Source organism: Phaenicophaeus curvirostris, chromosome 8 (genome assembly GCF_032191515.1).
Source record: "Phaenicophaeus curvirostris isolate KB17595 chromosome 8, BPBGC_Pcur_1.0, whole genome shotgun sequence".
Taxonomy (NCBI): domain Eukaryota; kingdom Metazoa; phylum Chordata; class Aves; order Cuculiformes; family Cuculidae; genus Phaenicophaeus; species Phaenicophaeus curvirostris.
Genome location: NC_091399.1, coordinates 11,966,227 through 11,980,108, shown reverse-complemented (window position 1 = coordinate 11,980,108; position 13,882 = coordinate 11,966,227). Strand labels below are relative to the sequence as shown.

General features: G+C 37.0%; 1 protein-coding gene across 1 annotated transcript in view; it reads right to left on the bottom strand.

Moving 5' to 3' along the window:
• CDC73 (cell division cycle 73) overlaps positions 1–13,882 on the bottom strand; it is a 113,668-nt gene that overhangs the window by 96,878 nt on the left and 2,908 nt on the right. The window contains exons 2-7 of the mRNA XM_069862542.1: positions 11,233–11,338; positions 10,186–10,255; positions 9,148–9,210; positions 9,007–9,059; positions 8,438–8,526; positions 5,766–5,982 (exon numbers count right to left, since the gene is read on the bottom strand). Of these exons, the coding sequence (XP_069718643.1) occupies positions 5,766–5,982; positions 8,438–8,526; positions 9,007–9,059; positions 9,148–9,210; positions 10,186–10,255; positions 11,233–11,338 (598 nt within the window). The remainder of the gene's footprint in view (positions 1–5,765; positions 5,983–8,437; positions 8,527–9,006; positions 9,060–9,147; positions 9,211–10,185; positions 10,256–11,232; positions 11,339–13,882) is intronic.

The window sequence follows — 13,882 nt, the reverse complement described above, 5'->3', positions numbered from 1 at the left end:
TGCAGGGTTAGAGTGCACTCAAGAAAAGGTAATTCTAATACATCTACAATTATAAGAAAATAACTGGAGAGCTATACAAAATTTAAATTTTCTCCATGATCTCTAGCATTTCCTAGATAGAAGAGAATGAAAAGTTTCTTTAAAAAAGGTCAGAAAAGCTAAGAGCTCACTATTGCCACAAGAACAGCAGCTTACTTCAAAATGTTTAGTTCACAGGGCATTCACCAGCTTATTTCCAAGACGCCAGCTTTAAGATTTCTCTATACACAAGCAAAGCATACTCAACCCAGCCCACTGAGATATTTCTGAGCAATCTAGGAGGTTATAAAAAGTCAAATACATTAGAAATCACTGACAAAAATACACCCTCCAAACACACCTCCAAATGCTAAAACTCCTGTTTAGGCTCATTTATTTGTCCCTACAGGAAGAATTCAAGAGCCATGAACACATTTACAGCTGGGATGGAATGACGAAGCCTTTTCTTCAGAAAAGACTGCAGAAATCTGCTACAGGAGATGATAAAAATCAAAGGATTATTAAGGAAAGAAAGAAAGAGGGGAGACATGAAAGGAAGGAATCAATGACAGTTTAGGAAAGTTTTTTCTAGGAGTTCCATGGTTTTAGAAAACAGCCCAACACTTATCTAAAAACATATGCACAACAGAACTGAAACCTCTGCAAAGCAGTAATTCAAAACTTAACACTCCAAACACTTATGATGGTAAATATTCCTGTGTATCAGTTCAAATCTTGAGCTACTAGAGAAGATATCCAATTCTCTACACAAATGTTCTCTCAAATAAAATTCCAAATATAATATTTTGCTAGTATTTTCCCCTAAGATTTGCAGTTTCAAAAGTGTCAATATTAATTCTGACATATCTTCACCAGACAATAGTTCGGTTCAAACTGATTTAATATACATGCAAGTCTGACAGACTTGATCAGCTCTTCAGGAACAGGTTCCACAGTCAATAGCATGAATTCAAGAATTCATTCATACCCTTCTAACATGATGGAAGCAAGCATCTGAAACCATTATGTCTGCTTTATACCAAAAAAGCCACAAAAAAAAACAGAGAGACACTTGCAAGACACCTTGTCAAAATATCAGAATACAGACTGAATAATTTCCACTTTTTCTTCTTTAGACTCCTCACCCCACACCTGTACTGCTTCTCTCCCCCAGCATATCCAGTTGTATCAGTTCTGAAGATACCAATTCCCTTAACTTGTTTCTCGTGTGTTTGTGAAGACTGAATAAGAATTTGACTGCATGAAGAGTGAGAACAAACAGAAGAGATTAATTTCTTAAAGCTTCCAACAGTTTTGGCTGTAAAAATCAGAATTAGCTCTAGTATCAAGTACGTCTATTGCTTTTCAAATTTCACTAAATTTTCACTGGGTTAGACTCAGTTGACTCATGAAAACATCGATGTTATGTTGCATGCCTTTAGTAAAAACTGAAATTAAATACCTTTAAATAATATAACCTCTCAAGTGGTTCCAAAATTAAGCTACTATGACAGGAAAAAAAATTTAAGACTAAAAACATGCAATTTTGCTTTGAAAAATGATTACACAAAAATGTCAGGTTATTCATAAAGTCTAGAAGACTATACTACAAACCTGGGAATGCCAACAGATGTTTGAAACAGATAGTACAGGATGACTCACCCACTAGCAATTAAATCAAATGGTGCATTTTCAAAAGAAGGTAGAACTGCATAATAATCAGGCAGGAAAATATGGAAAAATACCTCAACAAAAAGTTCTATGAAAAATAAAGAAGCAAGCAGACAAATTCAAACTCTAGAAATCTTAAAAACAAAATAGATGAAGTGAAATGCTGATTTTACAAAAAATAGCAACCTCACAGAATCAGTAAAAAGACAGACAGGAATCAATGCAACATCTGATTAAAAGAGTGCAACAAAGACAGTAACATAAAGGACCTGTGTTGTGCATTACAGAAAGCTTAAAGTCACTACATACAACAACGAACGCAGTAAATGAATGATAACCTGTTCCAATTCATTAGAGCACTAGGGCCATATTCCTAATATGAATGGGACAGTACAGACACTTCGAAAAAAGAAAACAGTAATTAGAAGAGATTGCAATTACTTCATAGGTTGAATAAGTGTCAAGAAGGAAAGTGATGCAGCGCTTAATTCGTTAGCTACCATAAGCAACTGCTTCTTCGAGCAACTGGACAAAGTAGACACAAAAGGAAAAGCATCTCTTGATTTAGTCCACAGTACCTACACTTCAGGGAGGTAGCTGCTGAAGGATATTCTACAACAGGAGCATCAATGCACTCAAATTCAACATTCTTGTAAAAGAACAAAAACACCCTACAGCCAGGAAAAAAAATCCACCATTAATTTCAGCAAGAGGAGCTAAATAACAACAACGATGCTATCAAAAGATCATTAAAAACAGCATCTAAAGGGGCATAACACTTTTGAAGATGTTAAAAAAGAACACTACATCACAGGAAACTTAAAAAAAATAAAATTCTGTAACAGTTTTATAAAGCAGAAAAGGCTATGGAAGTAAAAAGCAAACTTGAGATTCAGAAAATGCATCCAAAATGAGAAACAGTGAATATTCCATAAATATACTTAAGATTATTACAATCTATATAGATTTTTGAGGAATATCTTGCCAGAGGAATCTACTCCTTTCTAATACATGAGAAAAGAGGAAGGCTGCCAAAAAACTGAAAAGGACGATTTTTTTTGCTGTGGCCTGATCTTCCCAGCATTTTCCTTCTGCACCTTAAGCTACTAGTTTGGTGCAGAAATAGTTGCCATTTTTGCCAATTTAAACTCATACATATTTTGGATTAAATGTTTATTTAACTCTGTTCAAGTAGCATACCATTCTAAAGAATGAAATTCTCTCTACTTATTTATGCTTATGGTTTTGTTCTCACCAATATTTTTTATAACGTGCTGTCAAATTAAATGCAGAAAAATAAATCAAATTTGACCAAATCTGTTGTATTAATTCCAAAGGGGACATAAAGCAGCAAATACTGCTAGCAATATGAACTGAGCATTTGCCCAGGGGACATGAAGCTCGACATTGGTTCCAAAAGTTTCATAACAAAAATTAGTGCCTTGAAGATGAAGAGGGTCACAGATTGAGGGTCCATATCGAAGCAGACCCACACCAAATAACTCAAGAGGTTGCAGAAGAAACATTGACCATTCAACAGTTGTTCGATATTTGCACCAAACCAGAAAAATCAAAAAAGGTCAAATGGGTGCCACATGAGCTGAACAAAACAACAACAACAAAAAAATTACTGTTGCAAAAGTCTGCTCTGTGCATTTTTTGCACAACAGAAACAATCCATTTCTTGGTCACAGTGACATGTAATGAAAAATAGATTCTATACGACACCAACAGTGTTCCATGCAGTGGCTGGACCAAGGCAAAGCACCAAAACACCTCCCCACACCGAAGCTGCACAAAGAGAAAGTTCTGGAGGTCAGAAAGCAGAATCATCCACTACAACTTCTTGAATCCTGGCAAAACTCTCACAGCAAAGAAGTATCGCCAGGAAATTGTCAAAATGCAGCAAGAACTGCAATGTTTACTTCCAACATCAGCCAATTATAAAGGAACAATTTGTCTCCATGACATCACTTAACTGCACATCTCGCAAATGACTTTGCAGAGGCAGCATGAACTGAGCTACAAAACTCTACCTTACCCAGCTTACTCACCAGCCCCACTGATTACCACATTTTCAAGCACTCTGACAACTTCCTGTGAAGAAGGTTTTCCACAACAAAGCAGAGGCTCAAAAAGCCTTGGAAGAATTCATGAGTTCCAGAACTCCAGAATTCTATGCTACCAGTTGGAAAAAAACACGTAGCTTCTAATGGTTCTCATTTGTACTCTAAGCTGAGATATACTTCTTAAAGTTGATGGTTAAAAACAGCTATTATTTTTGCACCAATCTAATATCTCTGCATCTTTGTTAACTTCAGAGAACACTGGGAAAGTTCATATGCACAGGAGTTTGTTTCTCTGTGGAGAAGAGCCTGAGGAGATGCTTTAGACTGAAGCAATTTTTGGAAACAAACAATAAAATGGACATTTTGAGGTTGTCACACTTTTGTTACCATTCACCTAGGAATTCTAAAGAAATTCAGATATTAAAAAAATCAGACAGTACGTGGTATGCAAACTAATGCTGAAGTCAATGTTGGTTTTAAATATTCCACTCAAGAGACTCAGATAAGTCTGAGTTTCCTAACAACTTTTGAAAGGTCTTTCAAAACAACAACAAAAAAAGCCACAACAAAATAACTGCAACCAAACCTCCTAACCTCAAACAAAAAAAAACTAAGCTGTTATGGGATAAATGACAGCCCTGGGTAACAAGCAATGTTTCCCCATCTACTTACTCTCACTGTTACTTGTACACAAATATAAACATTAACATTCCATGACTTCTGTCCATGCTATGAAGAATGCTCTGCAACCCTGCACAAACAGTAATTAACAGGCATAATAGCAAGTCTTTTAGTCATCAGGCTGGTCAAAGTAACTGCATGTTGGAGTCCAAGAACATACCTGATCTCATATCTTGTCTTTCTCCTTATGTTAGCTTTTGCTTAAAATCGTTACCTCTCCTCACTTCTATTACATGGATACTATAGTAAAACATGCAACTCTTTCCCTAGTATCTTTGCGAGTTTTCCTACTAAGACATGTAAAGATATGAATGCCATGAATGTGAATGCTAAAGGAGGAAATGCTACCCAGATTCCTTCAGTACAAACATTTACAATGACTAAAACATTGAAGGCTTTTATGAATTAATCAACTCTTCAGCAGTGACACTGCTACAAATCTCAGACTCAAAGAAGCAGACTCTGCATCATGTAGCATGCGAGTGCCTGTCACATACGTAGTAATTATTCCATAATTCATGAATGAAATTATTCTACTGCTACTGCCATGAGACCAGGCTATGAAAATGAGCACTACATAAAATACTGTTAAGGCAAATGAAAACTATTGTCACAGGAAGAAGTAAACCAGGTTCTAAAGAAGTGAACGCAAAGGATGCAATCTGACAATAACGTCATGAAAAAAGACATTTGCAATCTTTTAGAAATCGACTCACGGAAATGTAGTGCAAAATATCACTGCAATAAAGAAAGCCTAACTGTCCAGACAGGAAGCTATCAGCTGTGCTTGCAACCACGTTCTGGATGGCACATGACTAATTACAGCTAAAGACATGGATTAAAGGAGCATTAAGAGACAAAAATATATAGAAAAGCCTCCTCATGGTAACACTTTCTGGGTTTGTTTACTTTAGCATTTTCCCTCCTTATTACTTCTGTGTTGTCACAGTACAGCAGCCTTTGGACTTCAATGTACACATTGCTACTTCAGTCACCTACTCCTCACTTTTGTCCATTTCAAACCCACAAAGTACTTTCTACCCTCCTAAAGGCAGTGCTCAAACCAGCTTTGTTGAAGAAGAATTAAGCGACTACTTGGTACCTTTTAAGTGGCCTAACCAAATATTTTGAGATACATTTTAGGCTTACTGTAACAAAGTAAGAATGAACTCTTCTGTCACTGTATCAAAAACCCTCCCTTCCTTCACCTAGAACACCAAGAATAATCCCCCTAGTCATTTATCATTAACAAGTCAGAAACACAGAAAATACAAAATGCAGTTTGTCATCTGGGTCATAAAAACAGCTTAGCATGCAGAGCATTACCTTGCCTGTGCTTTGTAAGATTGTAGTTCTTGTCCTCCATACTCTCTCCCTGCTGACAATATCTCTGGTTACATCCACTTCAGCATCAACAAAACTTCTCTGTTTAAGAGCAGTTATGTCATCATCCAGATCAGTTTTGATAGTGGATCTTTTCTTTGCCATAATTTTTGCTTTGATAGCAGCAATTTTTTCCACTGACATAGCTTCAGACAAGGACCTAAATGAGTAAAAATAACAGAAAAGACTGAATAATTGCACAGACAATTCTTCTGAAAGAATCTGTGAATAAGTAACTTTATCTTGCTTTCAGTTTATGGCTATGCTATAAATCATAAAATAATCACTTCACAGTTATGTGAAGATTACACGAGATTGGCATTGCAGTTCTGGGCATGAGAATCAAATTTATGACACAGACACTCCATCCCGGTACTAGCACAAAACCCATTAAAAAAATCCCAACTACAACAAGCAGAGGTAATGACTGCAAATCTAAATGGAAGTATTATTCCCGATGCTTTACAAGGTCATCTGAATCTTAACTCCTGGTTATTTTTAGTGGGTTAAAATTTCATATCCAGTCAATCAATTCCTGGCTGCTCTGAGGCTTTAAAATAATTAATCTAAATTTCAGCCCAGGTGCTGTTACATGAACTTGGCCACTTGGGAGATATGTTACCTTTTCAGAGCACGTAGGCCAAACAAACAACAGATGGCAGTAACTTTGTCCACATAAATCTCTTTGAGGTAGCTCAGTTCAGTCCAAGAGTGCAAAATCTTTATCTGTTTGCTTTTAATTGTAAACACAGAATTTGGTTGCCAGTGAACCCTACTGTTCTGCAGATGAGCTGAAGCACAAAAAGGACTGAACTGCACAATCCTAACTGCACAGACCTGATTTTTTTTTTTTTTTTGAGATCACATTGAAAAATTAATAGAAGCGCTGCTTGTGAAGTATTCTTCTTTCACAACTAAGTTATTGGAAAGGATACTTTTTGTGTTGCTATTAAACAAAGTAACAACAGTGACAAACACGAAGATCAAATTCACTGCTTGTAAACGTTAATTTGTACTTTTTTAAAAAGGGAAGTTTTTCACATTCAGTGTCGAAAAAAAAATCTGTAAATACAGAATACAAAGTAAGTATGAATAATACTCAGTAATCTTCACTGCAGCATTGTCTCGTGATTCCAAAATGAAGTCATGATACACTCAAGCTAGTGTCAAAACTACTAGTTTATACAAAATATGTGTACTTCTAAATTTTTTTGATACTTAGATCTTCTGCTTTTAAGTCAGGTATGACAATCAGATTTTCTCTTTTTTTATATAGTTTCTTTTTAAGTACACCTCTACAAGAGACAGGAGACAACTACAGTTAAAATATGTTATTTTTCATGCAGTTAGGTATAACTATGAATTCTATAAATGCCTCAACTCTGTTACATTAACTGTTGCAAAGTCCACTATATTAATTCATGCAAGGGTAACTGTTAAGCTTAATCCCAGTAAAGGACAGACAAGCATTCATCCTATTGTTTATGCCCAAGACAGAAATTTCTCAGAAATGCAGCTGGACTATCAAGTGAAACTACAAAATCCAGTGGAAAGCAGTACATGAATTCATACTTGTACACCTTAACTGTAGGAAGCATGACTCCCATTTTACTGTATGGGAGCTGACACGCTAAAGAAATCAAGCAGTTACCTTTATTTTAAGACTTCTGAACTCAAGTATTTGAAAAACAAACTGTCAAAGACTGATATCGTACCAAGTTCAAGATCCTTAGTATCAACAAGATCTTGTGAGGATTTTATTTCCTCCCTGCTTGGTGTAAGACTCAAACCCAGTTGTCGTTCTCTGCAAAATTCTAGATGGGTACAACAGAATGGGAAAGGTGATAGGAATGTTCAGTCAGAGGGTGGTAGAGCACTGGAACAGGTTCCCCAAGGAAGCAGTCATGTCACCAAGCCTGACGATATTCAAGAAGCATTTGAACAACACCTTCAGATACACAGTGTGAATTTTGGGATTGTCCTGTGCAGGGACAGAAGTTGGACTCGATGATCCTTTTGGGTCCACTCCAACTCAGGATATTCTACAATTCTATAAAAGTTTTTAAGCACTTAAATACTGATTATGACTTATGGCAATGACAGTGCATTATCCTCCAGTAGCTTACTGCCTCTTCAGAGACAAGAAGCTCATCCCTGTAGGGAGTCAGAAGTTGCGTTACCATTTGGTCTGTTCTCACAAAGTTTTCCTTCTTTTGCACACAAGGCATCCCTTAATACAGAATATTTTTCTTACAAATATAGAGATAACTGTCTTCCTTTTGTGGTTCTGTTTGTTGTATTCAACTTCTAAGACAAACATCATGGCAAGAAATGGCAGACTTGGAAAGAAGAGACAACTGTCTGCTCATTTCTGAAGATAAACCAAATCTCATCTGACCCTCTATCTGACCCTGACATCTGACCCTCCATTCAAGAACACAAGTCTGACCAGGCATGAAGTTCTGCCTTCTCAGGCATCACTGCTGATAGCACCTCAGGGAGGAAAGCTTCTACTGAGAGCTGTTGGGCAGAAGTAAAACTAGCTGCCTTGATTAGCACAAGAATTGTTATCAGTCCTTTAATCAAGCATTATCCATAACAAAAAGTATTCCTACCTGATCTGCTCTGTTTGCACAATACCTTCTTTATGTCCTTCCAAACGAGCTGCCAATCGCTCCTTGTCAAGGCGAACGCACTCTTCATCCTAGCAGTAACATTAATATTTAATTGTAATGATTAAATTTTTGTGCATTCCCTTTAAAAACAATAAATACAACCAGAATTAAAGCTATTCAGAATTTCTCCTTTTTTACATTTGCAAGGACTATTTATGTCCTATTATTTTTGACCTGTGCACTAGCATCAACTGTACAGCTATTGGAAACTTCCCCTCAAGAGCCACAAAGTATAATTAGAATAATGAAAAATAAACCACCACTGCCATGTAAAAAGCCTTGCTGAGACAACAACTGTGAACAACAGAAAAGTGCACAAATTCAGGTAAGACGATACACATGCACACGTTCATATTTAAATTCTAACTCCTCCTAGTTCATGTTCACACTGACAGAAGTATGGTGTGCAGCCAGAGGACAGGCAGTCCAACTGAATTGCTGAAAAAACAGACAAATACTGTAATTTACCACCACCCTCAATTCGTATTGATGACAGTTATTGTCTTTACCTCTATTCTTGGTTTCTTTGCTTCTGCTAATATTTCATCTGCTGCTCTTTTAACTACAAGAGAAAGAGGATGTTAAAAATGCAAGAGTGCTGTAGACTTTCATAAAATAAACCTCAAAGTTATTTTGTAGTTGAACTGTACCTTGAGTGGATCGTTGAAGACCAATTTCAAGTGGAGCACTTCTGTCTATGCTTGATGAGGTTGCTGTAATCAAACACACATTTTAGTACAGAAGAATTGCCTAAGTATTTAAGTACAAAAGGAAGGACAACCTAAACTGCAACAATGGAAATTCTAACTAGATATTAGGTAGCAAAGGTGGTCAAACACTGGAACTGGAGATATTCAGAACCAGACTGAATATGACATTAGATCAGGTTGCTCAGGGTCATTTGGCCCTTTTTTGAAAAGAAGACTGAACCAGATGACCTCCTATGGTCTCTTCCTACATAAATTAGTCAGTGATTCTACGATCTGTATACACCACATAAAAGAAGAGAGTCACCAAGATAATTACTTTATAACCGGGAATCAATATCTACTAGTTTTTCTTTTTTTTTTGTGATAAAGACAATCTACTGGTCCTATTAAAATATAAATAAAATTATTTATTGCTCACAGAACAGAAATAATCTCGCATTCCAGTACACTTAAAATTCTAAGACCACCTACAAAACAGTGCAACTTAGAAAAGTAAGCCATATTTATCTTTCTCTCAGAGAAATAAATCTCTCTTATCTGACTACTATTAACAAAAACTGCCAGACTGATAAAGCAGTGATCCGATACATTTTACTGTCCTGAAGATTTTAGCCCACAGACTTGTTACATCAAGATCAATGCACAACTAAAAGTTTCCCACAGTCTAGAGAAGGACAAAATATAAATGCTAAGCATTTGAAAACATTAACCAAAGGATGTTAATAACAACAAAAGAGTAGTTTACTTCTAAACGTGCATGTAGGAATGTAGCTCCTGTCTAAGTGCCATAAAAATAGTTAAGTTCAGGACAAAATCAAAACATAAAAAACCTTAACTTTGTTTGAGAAGTTTAAAGATATCCAGTTAAGCTGCAAACTGACCATCATTAACCATCCTTACCCTCCTATGCCTTAATTGACTCAAATATTAAGAAGTAAAGCACACTATGTGTCTGAGTTAAAAGAAAGCATCACTCACATGTTTCGCCATTTAGGTATGCAAGCAAGTCTTTCCTATCAGGTCTTCTTACCACAGGAATGTTTTCAGTCTGAAAAGACAGTAGACTTGACATTAAACTGTTATCCCCTCAGTAAGTCTCTTGCTGAAGATTTTTTGCTTTTATTGAAAACTACTCATTCACACAAAGACAGGAGCACGTGCCCTGCCTCCCAAGAAAGCATAACGATCAAGCTTAAAAGTACAACTACTTCCTAGATGATGTTCAACTCTAAAAATGAAATTGTTGTCTGCCTTCTTCCTCTTCCACTTCAAACCTGTAAATAAGATTAAGAACTAGCTTTAAGATGTATATGCTTCTCTGCCAGAAGTCAACGTTTGTATGCAGTAGCAGAGCATTTCAATTGCATTGTTCCAAGTAAATACAACATGCGCCGCTGCTGTATCAGGTAACCACGTGGCATAAGGGAAGATGAAGCCTGGCCTCGTAGAAAAGCAGACAAATGGAAATCAAAAGGGACTTATTTCAGAGTTCCACTAAGTTTATTTGTGAATCTTATCCGACTTCTTTAATTATTAGACTTCATACTTCTAAGTCCAATCCGAAGCTATTCTGCTGTACCTTTCCCTGTTTTGTAGATCCGTGCAATCACAGGCACTAAAGGATCGTCATCTAGATTGAGACTGCACAACAGAGAACAGACGGACAAAAGTACTTTTGAAATAGTTAGTGCTGGACACAATCATAATCATAGACTATCAAGAGAAAGGCTGCCATTACTGTTAATACTCGGGTGACAGACTCTTGCTGTAAATACAGACTGATGGTTTGAAAACTAGGAAGTGATTTGTCATGAAAAACATTTGCCCTTGAGAGGGACCGTAATTTGTTCCCTATATAGAGGTGGTGTTTGATTTTTTTTTTAAATACACACTTAGTTGCACATCTTTTTCCCTTTCCGCAGATAAATTCATACACTTCAATGCCACCCCTATTTCCTGAAAATAACTATGCACATATTACTTATCACAAATAAGACAAAATACAATCTTGTATAGTTTACTTACTGCAGCACGACGGACATAAACAGGATGTGAAAGGTGCACATTATTGAGCAGGAACAAGATAGAATCCAAAGTGTAGTACTCCCGAGGTTGACCCTCTTTCCCTGTCCTGTAAAATCATGAAACAAAGATTAACATTCAACCTCTCCACCTCTCTCTCATGTTTTTTTAGCAAAGTTCTCTTTTCTTTCCAGATGACAATTCAAAAAGCAAGCAGTGATATCAATATCAGGCTATTGCCAAACTAGTGAAAAAAACCGTGTTGACAAATAGGAGTGAGCAATACACGTTCTTGCAGCCTCTTAACTGAATGAGTTACAAAAACTATCTAAAATAAGAGCTGGATGGGTAGTAAAATATACAAGAAGCAAGACTTTGGATACCATAAGAACATATTCTCCCATACCTCAAACTTACTTACTCTGGTTGTCCAAGGAACTGTCTACCTTGTTTGGGACAGCCGGAGGAACATATCTGAACCACAAATAATAAAAAAAGTATCACATGCTCTTCAGGTGTAACAGGACAGAATTTTTACCACTAAAGACAGCACAGTGGCGAAGTCAGAATACACAGATTCCATGAAGTCTACAGAGCAAAAGGTTCAAAATAGAGCTGAAAAGTCAAAGTAAGGTGCAATTAGAAAGTAGCTGCACACTAAACTAGCAAGGCCAAAAGGGACTACAAAATCACAGTGAACCCCCATGTTGAAACCAAACCACTTCATGGCAACACAGCAGCATTAAGTTCAATCTCAGCTTTGAAACAGCTTGTTTGAAAGAGATGCCTTTTAAGTCAAAAAGGGAATCTGTTCTGTGCAGCAATTTGAAAAATAATCCCTCAAAACAAGGCGAAACAGAAAAACATAGTTTCAGCTTGCCTCCATGTGCATCAAAAGTAACTCCCTCCTTTCAATGTCCCAGTTTCAAAACAAAACCTGCTCCCCAAGTACTTCATCTGTTCTGAGAAATGAACCTTTCTGACAGTTTTACAGCCCCAGCAGGACCAGGAATTCCCCTACTGAAAGCTGGGCCCTGTCAGATACTGGCTCCAGGTACACGGCTCCACAACACTCTGCATCCCCAACTAGCCACCTCACCTCAAATCCTGCAGAAGACAACCCACCAGAAAATCAGGCCAAAACTATAACAATCTGAGACTGGAATAGAATTGTGATCAAACCAGAGATTTCGGGAATACTTTCATTAAAATCATAAGAAGGAGTTTTCCCTCAAATTGCAGCACCTTTGCTCATGGCTCACCATTCACATCAAACCACACACCAGTAAAGTGCCAGCCTCACTGGCAGAAAGAAGAGGAAATAAAAAAATACTCAATCGCAACTTTCTTTAATCTGAAGGAGCTACACAATCATCTCCTATGCAATAGAAGTGTAAATATGTTTTCCCCATATTGGAGACAAAATGTCACTACAGCTTTTCTTGCCACTGCTTTTCTGAAATTACCTAGATTGAAGTGCCCAATAACCTTTTCAGACCTCAGTATTAGAAGTAAGTTTTAAAACATTACTCGTATAATGATGCCTGAGAAAATGTCTTTATTCAGGAGTAGAAGAGTGATACAATATATCAGAACAGTAGAACAACGGATCTTTCTATGCCTGTTTCTTCCCTGAGTGTACACAGAGCTGGGGGTGAGAGGCCGGGAGGGAATAGGTTGTGTTGCTGAAAAGGAAAGGGAATAGGCACTGTGTCCTTCAACTGCTAAGCAGTCAAAAAGTTGGCTTCACATTTGCAGTGAACAGAACTGGATTCCTCAGCACGGAATGGTTTGAGTATTTTACTGTTTCACTGCTATCTTTGATAAAGTAGTATGAAAACATATTCAGAGCACTGGTAGAAACAAAAGCTTCCTCCACGTAAAGCTAGCTTCGAAGTGAAGCCTGTCACACAATACAGTTGTCGCTTCACTTTGAAGCAAACGTTTTCAGCTATCTCACTTCAGAATAACTCACTATTTCTTTGAAGCGTGCCATATCCACTGAATATTACATGAAAAGTCCAGTCGGTCATCCATTCATCTGTATCTATTGTGTTTAGCAATACTCAGCAATAAATGGCATTATTTAGAAAACAAGCACTGAATGGTTATTTATCGATTTGAAAATACAGTATTACAAAGCCACAAGCACTGCTAAAGCTCTGCAAGCCACAGCTGGTACTTCATCACCTGAACCACACACACAAGAAATCCCTATTCTCACTACTGTTCCAAGAGGAGGTCTTATTAGGAGGCCAAGATATTTTACATTAAAGGGAAAGCGTCAGGTGGACAAGCAGTTGTCAGCAAGAAGAAAACCTAAGTCTAAACTGATATTTCAGCATCAGTTAGTGCTCCTTCCAGATTTTCCAGATGGAACCTGCTCAATAAACAGAGAGCAAAAAGCAAGATGATCTGAAGGTAGCTGACTCCATACAAATTACAAACAACCAAAAAGAAACCAGTTCTCTTACTTCCCATATTTAGTAATTACATCAATTACTTAAGGAAAAAAATAAAATTGTAAGATTGAGCTCTCAAAGTCCAGTAGTCATGTTTTTGCTTTAATCATTATTGCAATTCACTTAACAACTGGAGAAAATACGTACATAACACAAGAAAGTTTCACCTGTTTGTTTTTAAGACTGGAAAA